Source organism: Melanotaenia boesemani, chromosome 3 (genome assembly GCF_017639745.1).
Source record: "Melanotaenia boesemani isolate fMelBoe1 chromosome 3, fMelBoe1.pri, whole genome shotgun sequence".
In the NCBI taxonomy this organism is placed as follows: Eukaryota; Metazoa; Chordata; class Actinopteri; order Atheriniformes; family Melanotaeniidae; genus Melanotaenia; species Melanotaenia boesemani.
The window spans coordinates 27,943,050-27,962,068 of NC_055684.1; the positions used below are offsets into that span (position 1 = coordinate 27,943,050).

Below are 19,019 nucleotides of genomic sequence, written 5' to 3' on the forward strand. Positions count from 1 at the left end.
AATCCACGAAATGTTTTGCATAACTTTTTGTACATTATTCTACGAACATGGTACATGGTTCTATACATGGTACTTCGACAGATTTTAAATTATTTTATGCATGGTTTCTTTCTTTCTTTCTTTCTTTCTTTCTTTCTTTCTTTCTTTCTTTCTTTCTTTCTTTCTTTCTTTCTTTCGATTGTTCCCTCCTGTGGCTAAATGGGCTTTAGCTGGAGATCATTCAAAGCCATCCTTTGAAGGCATGTCTTTTTAAAAGTTGTTAATTTCTTGGATATTGCTGACAGGAAGCTTTCGATGTTGTGGTTTAACTTAACTGCTGAGTGACAGAAACAGTTTGGGAGCTTGCCATTTTTTATATCAAAATCTACAAGGGAAAGAGAGGCATTTAGTTAAAGTGTGTTAAGAATGCTATCAAAGTTGTTTTTGTTTTGTTTTTAATACATTAGAACCGTACACTGCAGTATAGTCTTATTTATTTGGTACACTTGGCTTAATAACATGAAAATATCCTTGAAACAGCAGGAAGGTGGCAATTTAACATGTTTAATATCATTATTTAAAAGTCCAGTAATTTTTTTTTTTTGGTTAAGCCTCTTTGGCCTTCAACATTGTAAGTTTGTATTCTGTCCATTTTTTGCCATCATCTCTTTAACATTGTGCTATATTTAGTAATATCTGATTTAATTATTGATTTTGGTCTTAATTAAACATAGAACCCCCCAAAGGTTAAAATGCTGGTGGACAAATTGATTAGTTTGCTACTTAGCTGGGTCAGTTGATTAATTTGACCCACTGTTTGACATTTTGAGATAATTAGGACTGGCTGGTGATTTTTCTCACAAAGTCTGTAAACCGAAAATGAACCATAGTTCTATAGGCAGGCCACACAATAGTGTTGTCAGTGTGGGGGGGTTAGTGGCTAATATTTTCAATTACCTGTGGACATTTATATTTTTTAGATTTGAATATCTTTACATTTTAAAATAAGCAGATTGTAGTAAGACTGCGGAAGGTTTTAGCGATTGAGTCATTCAGAAATAAAGACAGAAAAAATAAATAAATAATTTTGCTTTATTGATTTTAGATTTTCACAACATGCTTAACATGCTAAAGTGAAGAAGTAACAAGAAAAACATATTGTATGACTTCTTGTTACTGTATAGCTTTGATTTCTTCATCACTCCTCTCCATCTTTGGTCTAAAATGATAAGACAAATTTAAAACCATTAAATATGTAGCACAATATATAAGATGCTCATGTTTCCATTCAGGTCAAATAATTCATATATCTTGACAGTTTCTTGACTCTCGTGTATTATCTTGTTACTCATCGCTCAAGTTGTACTTACTTTTCCAATTTCACGACTCTTTGCCCTCAGCTTGTTGACCTGGGACTCAGCGATGTCAGCACGTTCCTGAGCCTCCTCCATCTCATGCTGCACCTTCCTGAACCTTGTCAGGTGAGTGTTGGCCTGCTCCTCCTGTAAAACAAACCAAAATGAAGTCAAAAGATTTGGACTGAGTGACATTTTCAAAAGCGTTGTCCTGAAAATCTGGTGTACTTACAGCCTCCTCAGCTTGTCTCTTGTAGGATTTCACTTTCAGCTGCAGCTTGTCCACCAGATCCTGCAGTCTGGCAATATTCTTCTTGTCTTCCTCAGTCTGTCATATATGAGCAATAACAGAAATTTGTAGTAAAAATTTAAACATTATGCTGTTTTGATTACTTTATATTATTATCATTGTAGGTGAATGAGTGTTAAATAATTAGCAGATAACCTGATAGGTGAGCTCCTTCACTCTTCTTTCATATTTCCGCACACCTTTGATAGCATCTGCACCACGTCTCTGTTCGGCATCAACTTCAGTCTCAAGTTCACGAACCTAGATAAAAGAAAAAGTATGTGATTAAAATGAAAATCTTTATCTTGGTTCACAGAAATCATGAACAGAACCATTTTTATTTAGCTCACCCTGGCCTCCAGTTTCTGGAGCTGCTTCTTTCCACCCTTCATGGCCAGATTTTCAGCCTCATCAAGGCGGTGCTGCAGGTCCTTCACCGTCACTTCCAGGTTCTTCTTCATCCTCTCCAAGTGAGCACTGGTGTCCTGCTCCTTCTTCAACTCTTCTGCCATCATGGCAGCCTGAAATATAGAAGAGTTTGTATTGTTTCAACAGACAGGGCATCTTATGGCTTCATCACACACAGGCTTTCAGGCGACTCACATCAGTGATGGCCTTCTTTGCCTTCTCTTCAGCATTTCTTGCTTCTTGAATGGCGTCTTCCACTTCACCTTGGATTTGAACAAGATCACCCTCCAACTTCTTCTTGGTATTGATGAGGCTGGTGTTCTGAACAATGAATATTTTTGATTAAGCATTGAAATCTTCTGTCAGTAGGTCACATATGCTTATTTTTTAAATTTCTTACCTGAGAGTGCAGCAGTCCAACACGCTCGCTGGCATCAACCAGCTCCTGTTCAGCCACTTTGCGGCTTCTCTCTGTCTGCTCTAGTGCGGCTCTCAGCTCCTCGATCTCAGCCACCATCAGGTTGTTCCTGCGCTCCACCATAGCAACCTGCTCTCTCATTTCATCCTGTCCTCTAATAGCCTCATCAAGGTGCAGTTGCGCATCCTAGATAAATGGTGAAATTTGCATTCCAGTCCACAAAAGATCATCTGAATTTGGAATTGTTCTGTGAACTACCATATCATACCTTAAGCTGTCCCTGCACGTTTCTCAGCTGTTTCTGGGCTTCAGCTGCCTGACGGTTAGCATGACTCAGCTGAACCTCCATCTCATTGAGGTCTCCCTCCATCTTCTTCTTGATTCTCAGGGCATCGTTCCTGCTCCTGACCTCAGCATCCAGAGTGGTCTGCATGGAGTCAATCACCCTCTGGCTGTTCCTCTTGATCTGTTCAATCTCCTCATCTTTTTCTGCAAGTTTTCTGTCAATTTCACTCTTGACTTGGGTGAGTTCAAGCTGAACACGGAGAATCTTGGACTCTTCATGCTCCAGAGTCGCCTTGATGAGAAGCAGAATAAATGGATCATGTATTTACAATGTCATTAACTAAAGTTGATTGGGCTTAATTTGAAATATCTTCATCAGACAGTACCTCTGCCTCTTCAAGAGAAGTTTGGAGTTCTGTCTTCTCTGTCTCCACAGTCTTTTTTGCTTTCTCCAGTTCGTGAATGGTTTTTCCACCCTCACTAATTTGCTCAGTTAGATCTGAGATCTCCTCTGTAATGAGTAAAGTGAAAAAGGTTAGAGTTTGTTTTTGCAGAATTACTTAGTTTAATGTTAAGTCAGTGTTTAGATATGATATATGCTATACTTTCACATTTACAAAAACTGTGACCTGCAGTACATAGAAGTATTTTGCAGTATGCATTAAGCTTGTAAGGCCACTGGATGGAGCACTAAGCGAGTAAATCCTGCAACAACATGTCCCTATTTGTTTACTGAATATGTAAAACTCTTCATACGCTGCAGGTTTTTGCTCTCTCTCTTTAATGTCTCCAGGTGGTCCAGAGATTCTTCATATGAATTTTTCAGCTTAAACATTTCAGTGCTGAGAGAGCGAGCCTCCTTCTGAGCGCCCTCCAGCTCTGCCTGGCTCTCCTCATACTTCTGCTTCCACTCGGCAAGAACCTGAACATATAAGAGACTAATGAGTGTTTTCTGCTACCTTGTGCTAACCAGCAAAAAATGTGCACTACAAACATGTCAAACCTTGTCAAAGTTCCTCTGCTTCTTGTCAAGGTTAGCAGCCAGAGCGTTAGCTCTCTCCACGTCGATCATCAGATCCTCCACTTCACCCTGCAGTCTCTGTTTAGTCTTTTCCAAAGAGGCACATTTTGCATTCACAGCCTCAATAGATTCCTCTGCATCCTGAAGACGCTGGGCGAGCTTCTTCCTATAATCAACGAGAGTCTGTTGTGAGGCTCGAGCTCCTTCTGCAGACTGGCTACATCCCTACCAGCTGAAATTATACTGCCTGGCCAAAAACAAAGTCAGATTCTTCAACATTTTATTGCTTTGATTGTAGCAAACATTTGCTGTGACATCCTTTCAATAAGCTTGTGCATTGTCACAACATTCATTTCTGTCCAGAGTTGCACTGAACTTTTTTTTTACCAGCTCTTGTGTTGGGGCTGCACAGTGCTGGCTTGCACCATCACCTCACAAAACAAATAATCACTACCGTACTTTTCCAAAGGCCTTTTACCATTTTAGTCTTTTTTTCCCTTTTTCTTTTGACCAGGTAGTGTATTGCTAACTGTTCTTAAATGTATTGTTTCAATAAAGTGTAAAATGCAGTGGTTTACTTGGCCTCCTCCAGCTCCTCAGTGCGTTGAATGGCATCAGTCTCATATTTGGTTCTCCACTGAGCCACCTCGCTGTTAGCCTTGGACATTGAACGCTGCAACTCAGCTTTGGCCTCCTGCTCCTCCTCATACTGCTCTCTGAGCAGATCACAGTCATGACGAGACGACTGGACAGCATGAGCCAGGGCGTTCTTGGCCTGTGGAAGGATGACAAGTATTTTTATTATTTACTACCATGTCAGATTTTATAGCTTTTAAGATTGAAATTTATTCTATGATGGCATTTTTTACTGATATCTTTACTGATACTGGTATTTTTTACTGGTACTAGTATGTTTTCACATACTTTAACTTCCTCTTCAATATGCCTCTTCAGCTCTTCAATTTGCTGAGTGTACGCTTGCTTGCTCCGTGTCAGCTGAGAAATAAGGGCTTCTTTCTCCTCCAGTTGGCGACTGAATTCCCCTAATTCAAACAGAAGTTGGATTGATTGGTTGATTAATTACCTATTATACCACAGGCACGTTAATTATTAAAAACTAGACATTACGTCATTATGTTATAATGAAATTTTAACAAAAATGCAATCATGGATATTGCTTTGGTTAAATAAACCTATATAACCCAAATATTTTTCTTACCATTCTCTGTTTGCAGTCTTGCCCTTTGCGCCCCAATGTCATTGAGCTGTCGCACATTTTCATCATTTTTGCTCTTAACTTCACTCAGTTGATCCTCAAGTGTGCGACACATTTTCTCCAGATTTGCCTAATGTTTATAAAAGCCATGTTGTTTTAAATTCCCAACCAAGTTAAGGTACAAGTAGAGCAGCAGAGTCATTTACAGTTTCACTTTAAGGTACCTTTGCTTTTGCAATTGACTCCATGTTGCTGCTGAGGTCATCAATCTCCATCTTGTATTCACTTTTCTCTTTCTCCAGCTTCTGTTTGACTCTCTGGAGGTTATCTATCTGCTCTCCCAGCTCTGCCACACTGTCAGCCTGCTTCTTGCGGAGAGCAGCAGCAGTGGCCTCATGCTGCAGGGTGGACTCTTCGAGGTCACGTCGCAGCTTCTGAAACTCAGCCTCGCGCTTCTTGTTCATCTCAATCTGTGCTGCAGTTGCTCCACCAGCTTCTTCCAGCCTCTCGCTGATCTCCTCAAGTTCCCTAGAGAGATCAGACCTCTGCTTCTCCACCTTGGCCCGAGCAGCTCTCTCAGCCTCGATCTCCTCCTCCAGCTCCTCAATACGAGCCTGTGGTGAGAAGAGACCAACAAATCAGGCAGGTTTTAATGTATTTGTGCAAGTCAAGAAACATCAGAGCCATCTAAAGTAACTAAAACATATTAAATAAAGAACGAACCTGAAGTTCTTTGATCTTTTTCTGAAGCTGAGCAGAGAGAGCTTGCTCATCCTCTATTTTGCTTTGAAGCTGGCTCGTTTCAAAGTCCTTCCTGTAAGAAGAGAAATACAACATTTTATCCAAGCAACTCTGTTTTGTTTTTTTTTTTTGTTTTTTTTTACCTCTTCTAAGCCTTTGGACTTTGGACTGTTAATCTCAAAATCACTGATATAAATTCAGTCACATCAATTAACTGATGTGATCTTTAAAATGGAAAGCATGGTTCTTAATGAAGTAAGTTACATAATATTCACTATAGATTTGTGTACAACCTTTTTGATGCAGTATATTGTGGTAACAGGAGGATGTGATTGTTGCAACTTGGAAAATATATTTCAAGATTTTTTTTACTCGATTACAGCATTTTCAAAGAACCTAGCTGAGTCTAATTTTACTAACTTCTTTATTTTCTCTTCAGACTGCTGCTTGTCATTCTCCAGGTCCATGATGGTTTCTTGGGCTAATTTCAGGTCTCCTTCAAGCTTCCTTTTAGCTCGCTCAAGGTCCATACGGAGCTTCTTTTCTTGCTCCAGTGAACCTTCAAGCTGTTTAAATAGTGAAAAAAAAGTGATTTATTTCTTCTTTTTTAAGTAAGTTGCATTTAGTTTCAGCTTTTAACACTCACATCATCGACTTGCTGTTCCAGTTTGGTCTTGGCCTTCGTCAGAGTGTTGACTTTGTCTTCCTCTGCCTGCAGATCATCAAGGGTCTGCTGATGGGCCTCTTGGAGGGCTTTTTTCTCTTTGGTTAACTTGGTAATGGACTCATCTTGAGAAGCCATTTCCTCAACCAGGTTTTTAACCTAGTTTAGCAGGTAAAACTATTTAAGTAATTTTCAGAGAGTTAACTTAAGAGCTGCAGGAGTCATCTACCAACCTTGTTTTCAGTGGCATGTTTCTCCTTTTCCACTTTAGCCAGGGTTAGCTCCAAGTCATCTATGTCTTTCTTTAACTCAGAACACTCATCCTCCAGTTTCCTTTTCTTTGCAGTCAGCTCAGCATTGATCTCCTCCTCATCCTCCAGCCTCTCAGATGTCTCTTTGAGCTTGGCTTCAAGCTGGATTTTTGCTTTAATGAGCCCCTCACACCTTTCCTCTGCATCAGCGAGGTTTTCACCCTCCTAGATTTGCAAAGAAACACACATTTTATGAAACATTTCTAATGTCGTAACTCACCTATCTTCTATTTTCTTCTATTAAACATACAGATTGAATTTGCAGCTGCAAGTCATTCTTCTCCTGTAGGAGAGAAACCATCTTCTCCTCCAGTTCTTTCTTCTTAGCTAGAGCCTTTGCTAGCTCCTCTTTTGTTTTTGTAAAGTCCTCCTTCATCTGGGCCATCTCTTTCTCTGTCTCCGCACTCTTCAGCAGAGGCTTAATCTTGAAGTACAGCTTCATCCATGGCCATGTTTTGACATTCATGAATGCACGGATGTTGTACTGGATGGAATAAATGGCTTCCCTGGCGATAACAGATATGGATTGAAATGTATGTGGCATAAAAATGAAAAGTTTTCATCCATGTCTAAAATGTAGAATAAAGTGTCTGAGGTACCTGCGTTCCATCATCTTGACAAATTCTCTCCTCATAAGGAATCCTCTGCAAAGTGCCTGAGTCATTGTGACCAGTTCAGCCAGTTTTTCATCTCGCATTTCTTCAAGCGTACCCAGTAAACCTGCTTTGAAGAACACCTAAAAAACATAGACAATGTTAAGTTACCTTAATTTTACAACTATTTCATGTTTGCTTGCTTCATTATAATTGTTTATGATGATAAACACACCAAAAACAGATGATATTACCTTTGTGTGTCCAAATTTGTACTGAGTATGGTCAACATCAATGGAGCCCAAGAGTTTCTCCGAGGCCTTCTTGTTGTCGATGAATTGTCCCTCAGGGATGACACTGGCATTCAATACTTTGTATCTGATTGGAGGCAAATTGATCACTGAAGGCTGATTGATTATAAGATTCTGAAAAAGTCTTTTAGTTCTGGAAATTACCTCTGCTTGAAGTCACCGTAGAGGATTCTGCTGGGGAAACCTTTCCTGCAGATCCTGATACCCTCTAGCACACCGTTACACCTCAACTGGTGGATGACCAGGAAGTTCTCCATCAGGCCTTAAAGCAATGATGGATTTAGTTTTGTTTTGTATGATCACAGTTGTATGTATATGGATTGAAAAAGGCATTAAGCTTACCAGGAGTCTTTGACTCATTTGGAATCAAGCAACGTACAAAATGAGGATGAGTGCTCCTCAGGTTTGTCATCAGCTTGCCCAAATTCTCCTGAGATATGAAGAAATTTAAATTAGTACATATTAAAAGCTGATGAGGCATATTTGCCAAATACTTACCCTTTATTTGCGTATGTGTTTTTCTTTTAAGAAATAAATTTGCATATTAATAATGAGACATGTCTTTGTGATGCTCACCCTGAACAGAGCAGATACAGTCTGAAAAGACCCACCCTTCTTCTTGCCACCTTTCTTTCCACCGCCTCCCTCACCTGAAACACAAGAATAAAATATAATGATAATTATTATCAACTTGGACAAATTTAGTACATACCATTTAAACATTTGGTAATGCCTCCTATATTTTTTTCTTTTAGTTCTTTTTAAAGTTTGTTTATAATGCGCTTTTTATTGCATCCTGCACCCCGCTGTAATGCTTTTAATGTTTTATGTAAAGCACTTTGAATGGTCTTGTACATAAAATTTTTTTTGTGAAACTGTAATCATTACCTTCGGCTGAGGAATGGGTAGCATAGAGGTGAGACAACAGTTTTGTTGATGACTTCTGGTAGAGCTGGACCACAGTGTCATTCAGGGGGTCTTTGTTCTTGTCCAACCAGCCAACAACATTGTAGTCAACAGTGCCAGCATAGTGGACCAGAGAGAAATGAGCCTCAGCTTTGCCTTTGGCAGGTTTTGGTTTCTGGAAGGGAGCGCTTTTCCCCAGATGCTGATCATACAGTTTGCTTTTGAAGGTATTGTCTGTCGCTTTAGGGACGATACACTCCTCTTCAAGAATGGAGAAGATGCCCATTGGCTGTCATGACAGTAAAACAAAGCATAAAATAAATATTTTAGTACTATGGAGAAATTATTATCACTATTATAAGAAAAGCTTTCAAGTGGTCAGTTAGTTTTCTGTGTTCAAGCTTGTGTCTCACCTTCTCAATCAGCTCAATGCAAGCAGCCAAGTCCATGCCGAAGTCAATGAACTCCCAATCAATTCCCTCCTTCTTGTACTCCTCTTGCTCCAGGACGAACATGTGGTGGTTAAAGAACTGTTGCAGTTTTTCATTGGTGAAGTTGATGCACAGCTGTTCCAAGCTGTTGAACTGTTGGAAATTATGGATTTAGAGATGGTCTCCTTAAAATTCTATTTCTGCAGCTATTGAAACTAAGCTACTTAAGATTATCTGGTATTAATCACAAATACTCACATCAAAAATTTCAAAGCCAGCAATGTCCAGGACACCAATAAAAAAGCTTCTGGGCTGTTTGGTATCCAGCATCTCATTGATTCTGACGACCATCCACAAGAACATTTTCTCATAGACAGACTTGCAGAGAGCGCTCACAGCGTTGTTGACCTGATTTAACACACAAATCACACATTATCAACAAAAACTGAGAAGTGAAAATGACACACTGACAAGATCATTATGTAAACGTATTGATTTGTGAAGCTGAAACACAGGTTTTTTTCTTTTAATGATTGTTTCTGTGTTTATGTGTGATTTCTTTTTGTCTGACATCTACCTGAGGAACCGTTTGACCTTTGGTCACAAACTCATTCCCAACCTTCACACGGGGGTAGCACAGTGCTTTTAGCAAATCTGCTGAGTTCAGACCCATAAGGTAGGCGATTTTATCAGCCACTAAGAGAAAAACAATTGTCAATATCAAGGCTCATATAATCATGGAAGTATACCTAATTCAACACATCATGACTAAATTAAAGCTCAAAGCTCTTTCAGACCCTCAGTGCCATCAGGCTCAGCTTGCTCTTCACGCTGCTTCTGCTTGAACTTCATGTTTCCGTGATGCATCACAGCTCCTGTCAGCTTAAATATACTTGCTTTCTCTTCTGCAGTGAAACCCAGGATGTCGATGGCAGTCTGTGATATGACAGATACACAAAGAGAATACAGATTATCTTTCCTTCTTAAAAAAGCCTCAAAAAAGCAAGAGTTGAATAAATATTCTGCAAACGTCAAGAAAACAGCTTTATGTTCAACTTAATAGAGGAGCAGTTAGATGTGTTACAGGGGTGTATTGTACTCTGTCAAAGTGTGCAAAGTACCAAAAATTATATTACAGCAATCTGTCTACTCTTAACTTATTGTTATAAAACACAAGTCTGGTTAGTTATTGCTAAAATGTCTTTGTAACAGAGCATGTTCTTACATCAGTGGCTATGAATTCTTCAATGTCATTGATGCTCTTAACAGTAATTTCTCCCTGGCTGATCATGGGGTAGTCGTAGGGATTTGTGGTGATCAGAAGAGCCTCTGAAGAAAAGCAAAACACGTATTCAAACACATCAGAATAAAAGCTAGATGTTAAGAGATTATTGTTGATCAGCAGAATGACACAGTGGCAGTGTGACTAACCTATGAGCTCAGGTTTGTGGCCTGTTGCGAGCTGATAGAAGATGTGGTAGCTCCTCTCAGCTGACAGCTGGAACGTTACACGAGATTTCTCCAGCAGATCTGTGAAACAAGACGTAATGTGTGTTTACAGTTTGATCCGTCACTGAGCCTTCTGAATAAAGGTAAGACAAATGCTTACATGTTTCAATATCAGCAGAAGCCAACTTTCCAGTTGTTCCAAAATGGATTCTGATGAATTTACCCTAAAGAAATATACAGCTATTATTGTAAGCATATAAGAAACACACTTTTAATAAGGCAGCAACTCTTATGTGATTGACTCCTAGACTCAACTGGTTATGTTCAGAAAGACAAGCTTTACTTTAAGGCACATGGATATTAAAAAACAAAACTCACAAAGCGGGATGAGTTGTCATTCCTGACTGTTTTGGCATTGCCATAGGCTTCCAGCAGAGGGTTGGCTGCAATAATCTGATCTTCCAGCGAACCCTTAAAATGAAGTAATATGATAAATGTTTACATTTTGCCTTTTAACACCTTCAGACTGATGTTTAAGTATCACATATATAGTATGTTCAGCACTTTTCATCACTAACCTGCATTTTTCCAGGAACTGGCTCAGCTTTCTTTCCAGAAGCTACTGCGATTGTCGCAAAGTACTGGATGACACGTTTAGTATTGACAGTCTTTCCTGCACCGGATTCTCCGCTATAACGTATAAAATTACAAATGTGCTGGTGTAGGTCATGGTGTAAGACATAGCAGAGTGCAGAAATAATACACTTTATCAGTCCAAAAGAAATCCTCATATCATGACTTACGTAATCAGGATTGACTGATTCTCACGATCTGTTGAAAGAACACAAACATAAGATTATTTTATGACATGATTTTTTTTTTTTCTTTTAATTTTTAACAGCACACAGTCTCTATAAACATTGAGGAATGCATAAAAACTGTACAATTAATAAGCCAATCATTTTTATAAAATCTCTGTCAGGGCAGACTGCTTATAGAATGATGGATACCTTGGAGCATGAACTGATAGGCGTTATCAGAGATGGAGAAGATGTGGGGTGGAGCTTCAATCCTCTTTTTGCCCCTGTATGCTGTAACAACCGATTGATCATACACTGGCAGCCACTTGTAGGGGTTCACAGTGACGCAGAACAACCCAGAGTAGGTCTGTAGTCAGAGAGAAACATCAGGGATTCAGATCTTCCTGCAGTTATTGCTTGTTTCTGCTACTGACGTTTAATCAAGATAAACTTACGTAGATCATCCATGCTGCATAGCGCTCTTTGAGGTTATACAGCACAGCAGGCTCGTTGAGGTGGGTCATCATGGCCATGTCCTCAATCTTGTCAAACTTTGGAGGGTTCATTGGGAAGACTTCGTCTTCTTTCACGGTGAGAGACTGAAACAGAGATCAAAGAGACAGAGTAAGCCTATAGTTTATGCTATCTAATGTCTAACTACTTATTCAAAATGATTCAGTTACTGTATATTTTTATAAACCAGATTTGAAGTGGTATCCACAAATCTATCCAGCTCTGCATTTGTCTCAAATCAAATATGTGCTCATAGGAGCAGGTGAGAAATGTTAAAAATATGAATGAGAACTTGATGTAAGTCTAGGAATATCCTAGAATTTCTCATGCCCTCATTTTACTTCGAGCATAGGAAACACTGGAGCTGGCATCTCTCAACAAGTTAGCACAAAAGTGCATCGCCCTTGTAATCCTACAATGACCTAACAATGCTGGAAATAACTTGGCATCACAAGATGCATCACAGTACATGACAGGCAGTATTCGTAGATCATCTTTGGTTTTCAAGTTGTTCTGGCAAATCTCTGAGGCATGTTTGAATAAAGTTTCCCAGTGCATTACAATTTACTTTTTCACAAGATAGATATTAGACTTTAAAGAGTGTTTCTGAACCATGGAGTGCTGCCACTGCCTGTCAGGGTGACTATCTCCACAGTATGTGGAACAACTCCCTGCTTGAATATTTCCCACCACCAATGGGTGGCAGACAGAAGCTATCTTTATCTCCCTCCTTACATACACCAGAAGGTTTGTCGCAAATGAAATGGATTCATCTGTAATTAGAGCTTTTGTTCTGGTCATCTAGATGGAAATGCTGGAGTGTTGACTATTTTTCTACATCAGAAGTGTTTTCTTTTTTTCCCCTTAATGGACAGAACTTGATTTAACCTCCAGCGATGTTGTCATCGTTCTGGTTGATCATACTTTGGACACAACCGGTCCAGCTCCTCCCACGTGCTACCCATTACGAATCCTCAGTCTAGCCATGATTTGAAACTGTGAAAGCTCCTTCCTGCACAGAGTAACTTCTGGCCATTTCACTTAATTCTGAAGTCATGTTTTCCTACTTTAAGACAACTACTACAGTAGGTCAGCAAGGTTCTGCTAGAAACATGAGGAACAAAAATATGTAAAACTAGTGAACAATGTTTTTTGGTCAGTACTGCAGATTTTATAGTCAATCTAGAAATGGTAAAGGATAATAAAACCTTTGTTTACCATAAGACTTTAAACTCTCACATTATCTCTATGTAGATATTAAAATATGATAGCTTTTCATTGTGGTTTGAGACATTTACACCCTACTATTTCTAATATAAATTTCATCTTAAGTTTAAATTCTGTTTTCAACTCTATTTGAAGCCACTTGGTCAGATAACACATGGCACAGCTGTCTAAATACCTTTTAAAACTGTTATTAAACTATGTAAAACTTTGGATTCCAGTGCTTCCTTCTCACCTTTCCACACAGAGTTTCCACTGTGGCTTTGCCGCCCTCTCTTTTAATCAGTTTTCCTTTGAGGTACATCTCAGCAGCTTCAGACACAAAATAGGCTGTTTTAGCATCAAAGGGCGTGTTCTGAGCTTCAATTCGCTCCCTTTCTGGCTTGCGGAGGTATATGGCCGCCGAGCCAAAACACTCCATTTCCGCGTCCCCACTCATGGCGACCTTTTACTACAAGTGAGGAAAGAAGACGGAAATTAAAATAAATCACAGAACACAATCACGTGAATGCATGGTAATTAAAAGTGTTTAGAAACAGATTGCAAATAATAAAGATAAGAAACCATTAAGTTGTGACATGTGTAAGAGTAAACTTTTGTGTTTGCAAACCTTGCAAGCATATAATTAAGGATTTTTGACAAAAGAGCAGCTAATAAGCCTGATTTACCTTGGAGCACACCAGGTGATCAGGAGGTTTTCTGGGTTTTCTTTTGGTTTCAATGCAGACTGCCAAAAAAAAAAAAATAATAATAAAAAAAAAGCAATTTAAACAAAACATAAAGAGCAGACTTAGATTTACAACTGCTGCTTCTTTAGTGTCTATTTTAAGATGAGAAAAATAGGGAATGAAACAATATTCAATTGGTAAAATCTCTTTTTATATTGGTTTGATATTAGCAGCATTCCATATCTCGTAGAAAACTTACCTTTGCTGGGTGCCTGTCCTCTGTGGTGGTCTGTCGGTCCCTTTTATATAGTGTGATGGAAGTCTGTCACATGTGTGCTGCTGTATTTGGTCATGTCGCCTGGTGTTATGTCTCTGCACGAGCTGTTACCTCAATCTGAGCCATTGTGGTTTATATTTGTAACATGCTTTACATGCCAGAATAATATATAGAATTAATTGTTCATGTAGATATTTGTTTTTTTGTAGATTTAATCCATAAACCTTTGATTACCTGTATATAATCAGATGATGATTTTGCCTTTTGTGTTGCTTTTGGTAATAATTGTGGTCAGAATATATTACGGTTAACACATTTTTTAGATTGATTAACTATATGTAATATGCAGATTAAATAAACTCTGTGTATATTGCTATATATTAAAATAAGATTTGATTTTTTTTTCTGTTTAAGTTAAATCAATAGCTACAGACAGTTCAAAGGTGTGACTAATGAATCTTTTTAATGCACTCTGGCACAACAGTAGCCCTTTGCTACGCTTCAGTGAGGCTTTAAAAAGTCACTGATATACAGTTTCAGAGTCCTAACAGGTCAGAAATTATTCAAAAATGAATTGAGTGCCAAAGAGCTTTAAAGAAAAAGAGAGATTGCCAAGGGATTACTTTTCACAACAGTGCCAACAGCTGCTCTTATTCTACTTCTTAAGGGATACACAAGAGCGGTTGAGACAATTCCTAAATGTAGAGCAGCTGAGGGATGGATTACAACTCTTCTTCCTGAATGCTTTAAAAATAACCTCATGATAACAGTGTTTTGTGTATATCAAAGTTCAGCCTGTTTCTCCAGATATTGTTTGTAGAATTCAGTTCTGAGCACTTTGGTTAGAAGTCTGCAGAAGATGTCTGTCATAGATGGCAAGTGTACAAACTTGGTCGGCCAAGAACATGGGACATAGCTAGCGCAATTTACAAGGGTGTGTAAAAAAGACATTAGGCACTGTTTCCTTTGGAAAAAGTGTCAGCTTACCATACTTACCATGAAGAAGAAATTCTGAAGTGGTTACCCACAAGATATAATAGGCCTCTGTCTTCAGTGAAGATGTGTTACACGATGCCTGCTCTGAAATCTTCTGTCTTATTAGGGCAAAACTCAAATATAGCATCAAGCTTGTGTTGATACTGTAGCCAAATACCACATGCTCAAGGGGCTTATTGTGTTTTCATGGGCTTTGATGTAGGCTTGTCAATTTCTTCATTAGTCAAAGAGCAACAACTGGACTGGGGATAATAAACCAAGGTAAGCGCTGAGTAACATTCCAGTCCACTGGGTGATCACAAGCAGCATGGATATACATTATAACTAGGTGTAGCATCCTTCTTTGTTGTAAGTACTTTTTGGTGTATTCTAAACTTCTTTGACATATTAATGTTCTGTCCTTGTGATTTTATAGCTACGTATTAAGAACTTATACTTGTCACATTCTGTAAAAAGGTGGTGTTGTGCCTGTTATACATGTTTAGACTTTAATAATTCCTAAAATGAAGATGTACACCTTTTGGAAATTTCCAGCATTTGTTTTGTAAAACTGTGATTCATATGTTAATGTAAATAATTGCACCATCTTGGACTCATGTTCCTGCACACTAACAGAAAAAAGTTTGTCTTTAATAACTCATTTAATCTGCCATCATTCATGCATAGTATGACACTATCTTGTATTTTTTTCAATTCATGCTCATATAAGGCTAATGAAGTATTGCACAAGGAGCTGCTGAACCTTCATTTTGAGGAGTCCTCACATATTTTTGATTTCCACAGTTTTTGTTGTGGCTGTTCTGAATCTGTATCCAGCAGTCTGCTACTCCTTTATTAAACTGTAGTAGCTAATGACTCATAGATATATAGAGATACATCTTTGTATCATCTTATCACTTAAATTATATCTTAGTGTTGAAAAGCACACTGATCGGCCTTTGTGTCACTATTGAATATGATGCTGACTTTCTAATTTTACTTTCTTTTTTTGCTGTTTTGATGTATTTAACAATGTCTGTCTTATTTTTTGGGAGGCTGCTGTGAGTCATGCAAATATGTGTTAAGTGGTGTTGGTGGTGTGGGTCACTGGTATCTTATTAACACCAGAGGGAGCCTCATGTTGCAAAGGTGCAAACATGCTGCTTATGTTACCAGCTTTTATATCATCATTATGAACGCCTGGTCCCTTACCATCATTCACCGCTTCACCAAGTAAAACTATCTGCAAGTGCTGAATGGTAAATTTAATATTTTGTGTAAATAAAAGTTCTATATTTATATACTACAAATATAACAAAGTTTTATATATGTAAAAAAATGTTAATAGTGATTCTGAGTTGGAATATTATGTTTATCTTTTCTATATTGTCTTTTTCAGGGTTATTGGGACATGTTTGAATGACACCATCATGCTTTGTTCAAAAAACAGGAGATCCCTGACACTGTCTATAGTGGTCCTAAAATATGGTAAAATACTGACAAATCTACTGACCTTTTTGTTTTTTTTTTTTGTTTTTTGTTTTTTGTTGTTTTTTTTTTACATAAGCTGTAATTTATGTTTGAAAGTGTTAAAACACGCATGTCAGCCCTCCAGTGATTCTGTGCTTTATACAAGAAACAGTTCAGTTAATTTCTTCTCTGTTTAAACTCTCTATTTGTATTTCCTTTTGCTTTAAGCATTGTTTATTGATCTATTTGACTTTTACTCGATTATACTAAAAACCAGCAGGCTGAATTTTTATAAATCTTGTGTAGATGTGAAGTGTGGGCAGAAGAAAACATGTAAGATGCAGCCACAGATCGCTGTGTTTAAAAGGGGGTCAACTGTATTATTTAATTTAGGAGCCCTTAATGAATGAAATGCTCTTGTCTTGTCAGCATGGTATGACATGAAACTGGTACTAAAATTTGAGGAATTCTGACACAAAACTATTAGATGTCACCGTCTGTTTGGCACTGATATAACGAACCTTGCACATCCATAAGTATATCTGAGTTAATCCACAGCGGCAGTAGTACTTTTATTTTTGTATTCTTAAAAGGTTGCACTAGTAGGGGAATATTTCACTTTCTAAAAGTTAACCCAGATTTAAAAATAACTTATTGGACTTATCTTTCTAAAGCTTTTCAGAGTAGAAAATATAACCCGTGTTCTGTTCTTTCTAAAATGCACAGGATGTGGAACAGGAAGAAAAAGAAAGGAGGCCTGAAGGCGAGAGCGTACCTGTTCATCAATACCAAATAACAAAGAAGAGATGGAACAAGAGCTGTAGGTATAAAACTAAATTTCTCAAAACAATTTTCATAATTGATTTATTAATTAATTTACACATTTTCAATTGTTCCAACACAAAGTAATGTTCTCTGATAGAAGGAGAAAACTAATACAAAACGAGGTAATCAAAAATAATTTTATTTTAAAGTTATCTTGGATTAACAGAAATATCTTGATGACACAATGACTGTAAACAACCGTATACTTATCTGTACAGCAGTAGACATCAGATTACCTGTAGAGAACAGAAATGACCAGAATTAAAAACATTTCAAGATATGCATGTCATAATATTATTGGATTCAAAATCAGTGAAATGTTAAAAAAAAAATCAAGTATTATTAAAATATCTAAAGCAAGCACACAAACAGTTAAAAGATGAACATTAAACATAGTTAGATCATTTGCACTAACTCAGCGGTGACTAACTATACAAATATAGTATAATAAAAAATAAATACAAAGCTAAATTTTATAAATAAAGTGCAAGTAAAAGATAAATCTGATTCATGAAATAGTGATTGTAAAATTGAAAATTCATATGTTAAAACAGCTTATTTACCTGAATGTTCCTCGGTCGGCATCATAGAGGCAGTTCCTAATGGTTCTGTTTCTGTTTCAACTCAAGAAGATGGTGACTCTTAAATCTGCCTTCTTCTCACTGCAGATCAGTTCCTTCTGACTTCATTTTCCTTCTCACACAAGTAGACACACACACAAAAAGTTTGAGTTTGTTGTATGCACATGGTGATACCTTACTCATTACACACAAGGGAATTTTAACTCCACTGGAACTGGAAAAGCTATCTTTGCCTCCCAGCAGTGTTGACCAGAAGCCAACAGGTGATCCAATGTGTGAACAAGTTATTAGTTTTTCTTCATTTAGATGGGTATTTGCAACTAATAATTAACGATATTTATAGAAGCATTTATCTGAATGCATTAGATTTTTAAATAACAAATTATTACAAAATAATATGCTTATAAAATAAGTTGTCTTAACATTACACCATCCATTTACAGCATTTGTACTGGTTCCCAAACACTTACAGTATATGCAACTGTAACAGAGGCACAGACACATTAAGGTACCAAATAATAAGCAATGCTAACACCATGCACCTATCAAACTCACTGAATTGCAAAGAAATAGAAAAGTAACAAACTTGCATAGACTTTTACTTACCATGCTACAGAACTGAACATGATGAGTTTATGACCTTCTCAAAATAATGAGTGAAGCATATGGAGGCTCACAGCTGGGATATTCTGTGCTTAGTAACAAGATGCTGAAAAACTTCTCAAATGAAATTAAGTGAGGCGTTCAATGTATGTGTCAACAACCGAGTTAGTAAGAGCTTTGGCATTGGTGAGCCAGCAGCTATATTTGCTTTAAGTCCAAATAAGACTGTAATAGACGGCAAGATACTACGAATGTTATTTTTTGTTGAAATTTAATCACGCCACAAGAGAATTGTTTCACTGTGTCTTAGGTATCCTGTAAGGATAATGAACCATAATGGATTCTTAAATTAGATTTAAGTAAACACTTGGGGCTTGAAGCTATGCAACTGCCAAAGATTAGTTTGCCGATCATCTTGCAAATGGAGAATATAAACACGTCTATGAGCACAAACACTTTGATTAATACTAGTCAACCTATTTTCATTTGTTGGGAGAAAAAACATAAAACTTTTGCTGCTTACATAAATAGTTTAAATGGATAAACCCAGTGTTTTATGACCTTTTAAAGCATTAAAATGCCCTTTTCTCTTGTAGTCAGTTGATAGTTAGCTTCTGGACTTGTGAACCCAAATTAAACTGGATATGGAGACGCCACTTGTGATGATGAGGTGGAGAAGACATCTGTGGCCATTTATCCAGATCAA

At 37.7% G+C, this 19,019-nt stretch overlaps 1 protein-coding gene and 1 long non-coding RNA gene across 2 annotated transcripts; both read right to left on the minus strand.

The window, feature by feature from the left end:
• Positions 1–1,053: 1,053 nt before the first annotated feature.
• Positions 1,054–13,862, minus strand: LOC121636557 (myosin heavy chain, fast skeletal muscle-like). Its single transcript, XM_041980132.1, has 41 exons — positions 13,842–13,862; positions 13,583–13,641; positions 13,150–13,365; positions 11,633–11,776; positions 11,388–11,544; positions 11,181–11,208; positions 10,956–11,067; positions 10,756–10,848; positions 10,538–10,601; positions 10,360–10,458; positions 10,154–10,257; positions 9,726–9,864; positions 9,506–9,624; positions 9,187–9,336; positions 8,911–9,081; positions 8,480–8,786; positions 8,168–8,241; positions 7,934–8,021; positions 7,736–7,853; positions 7,535–7,658; positions 7,287–7,423; positions 6,938–7,193; positions 6,610–6,852; positions 6,359–6,535; positions 6,133–6,278; positions 5,695–5,785; positions 5,196–5,585; positions 4,975–5,101; positions 4,680–4,798; positions 4,334–4,530; positions 3,738–3,921; positions 3,491–3,656; positions 3,121–3,245; positions 2,718–3,026; positions 2,432–2,635; positions 2,227–2,352; positions 1,974–2,144; positions 1,780–1,884; positions 1,567–1,662; positions 1,350–1,481; positions 1,054–1,198 (listed from the first exon to the last, which is right to left on the minus strand). Exons 3-41 carry the CDS (start codon positions 13,351–13,353, stop codon positions 1,178–1,180), a joined length of 5,817 nt encoding a protein of 1,938 aa, XP_041836066.1. The 5' UTR covers positions 13,354–13,365; positions 13,583–13,641; positions 13,842–13,862; the 3' UTR covers positions 1,054–1,177.
• Positions 13,863–16,268: 2,406 nt separating this feature from the next.
• LOC121636560 lies at positions 16,269–18,355 on the minus strand. Its single transcript, XR_006009747.1, has 3 exons — positions 18,317–18,355; positions 17,693–17,822; positions 16,269–17,365 (listed from the first exon to the last, which is right to left on the minus strand). It is a non-coding gene; the product is annotated as an uncharacterized LOC121636560 (long non-coding RNA).
• Positions 18,356–19,019: the final 664 nt, after the last annotated feature.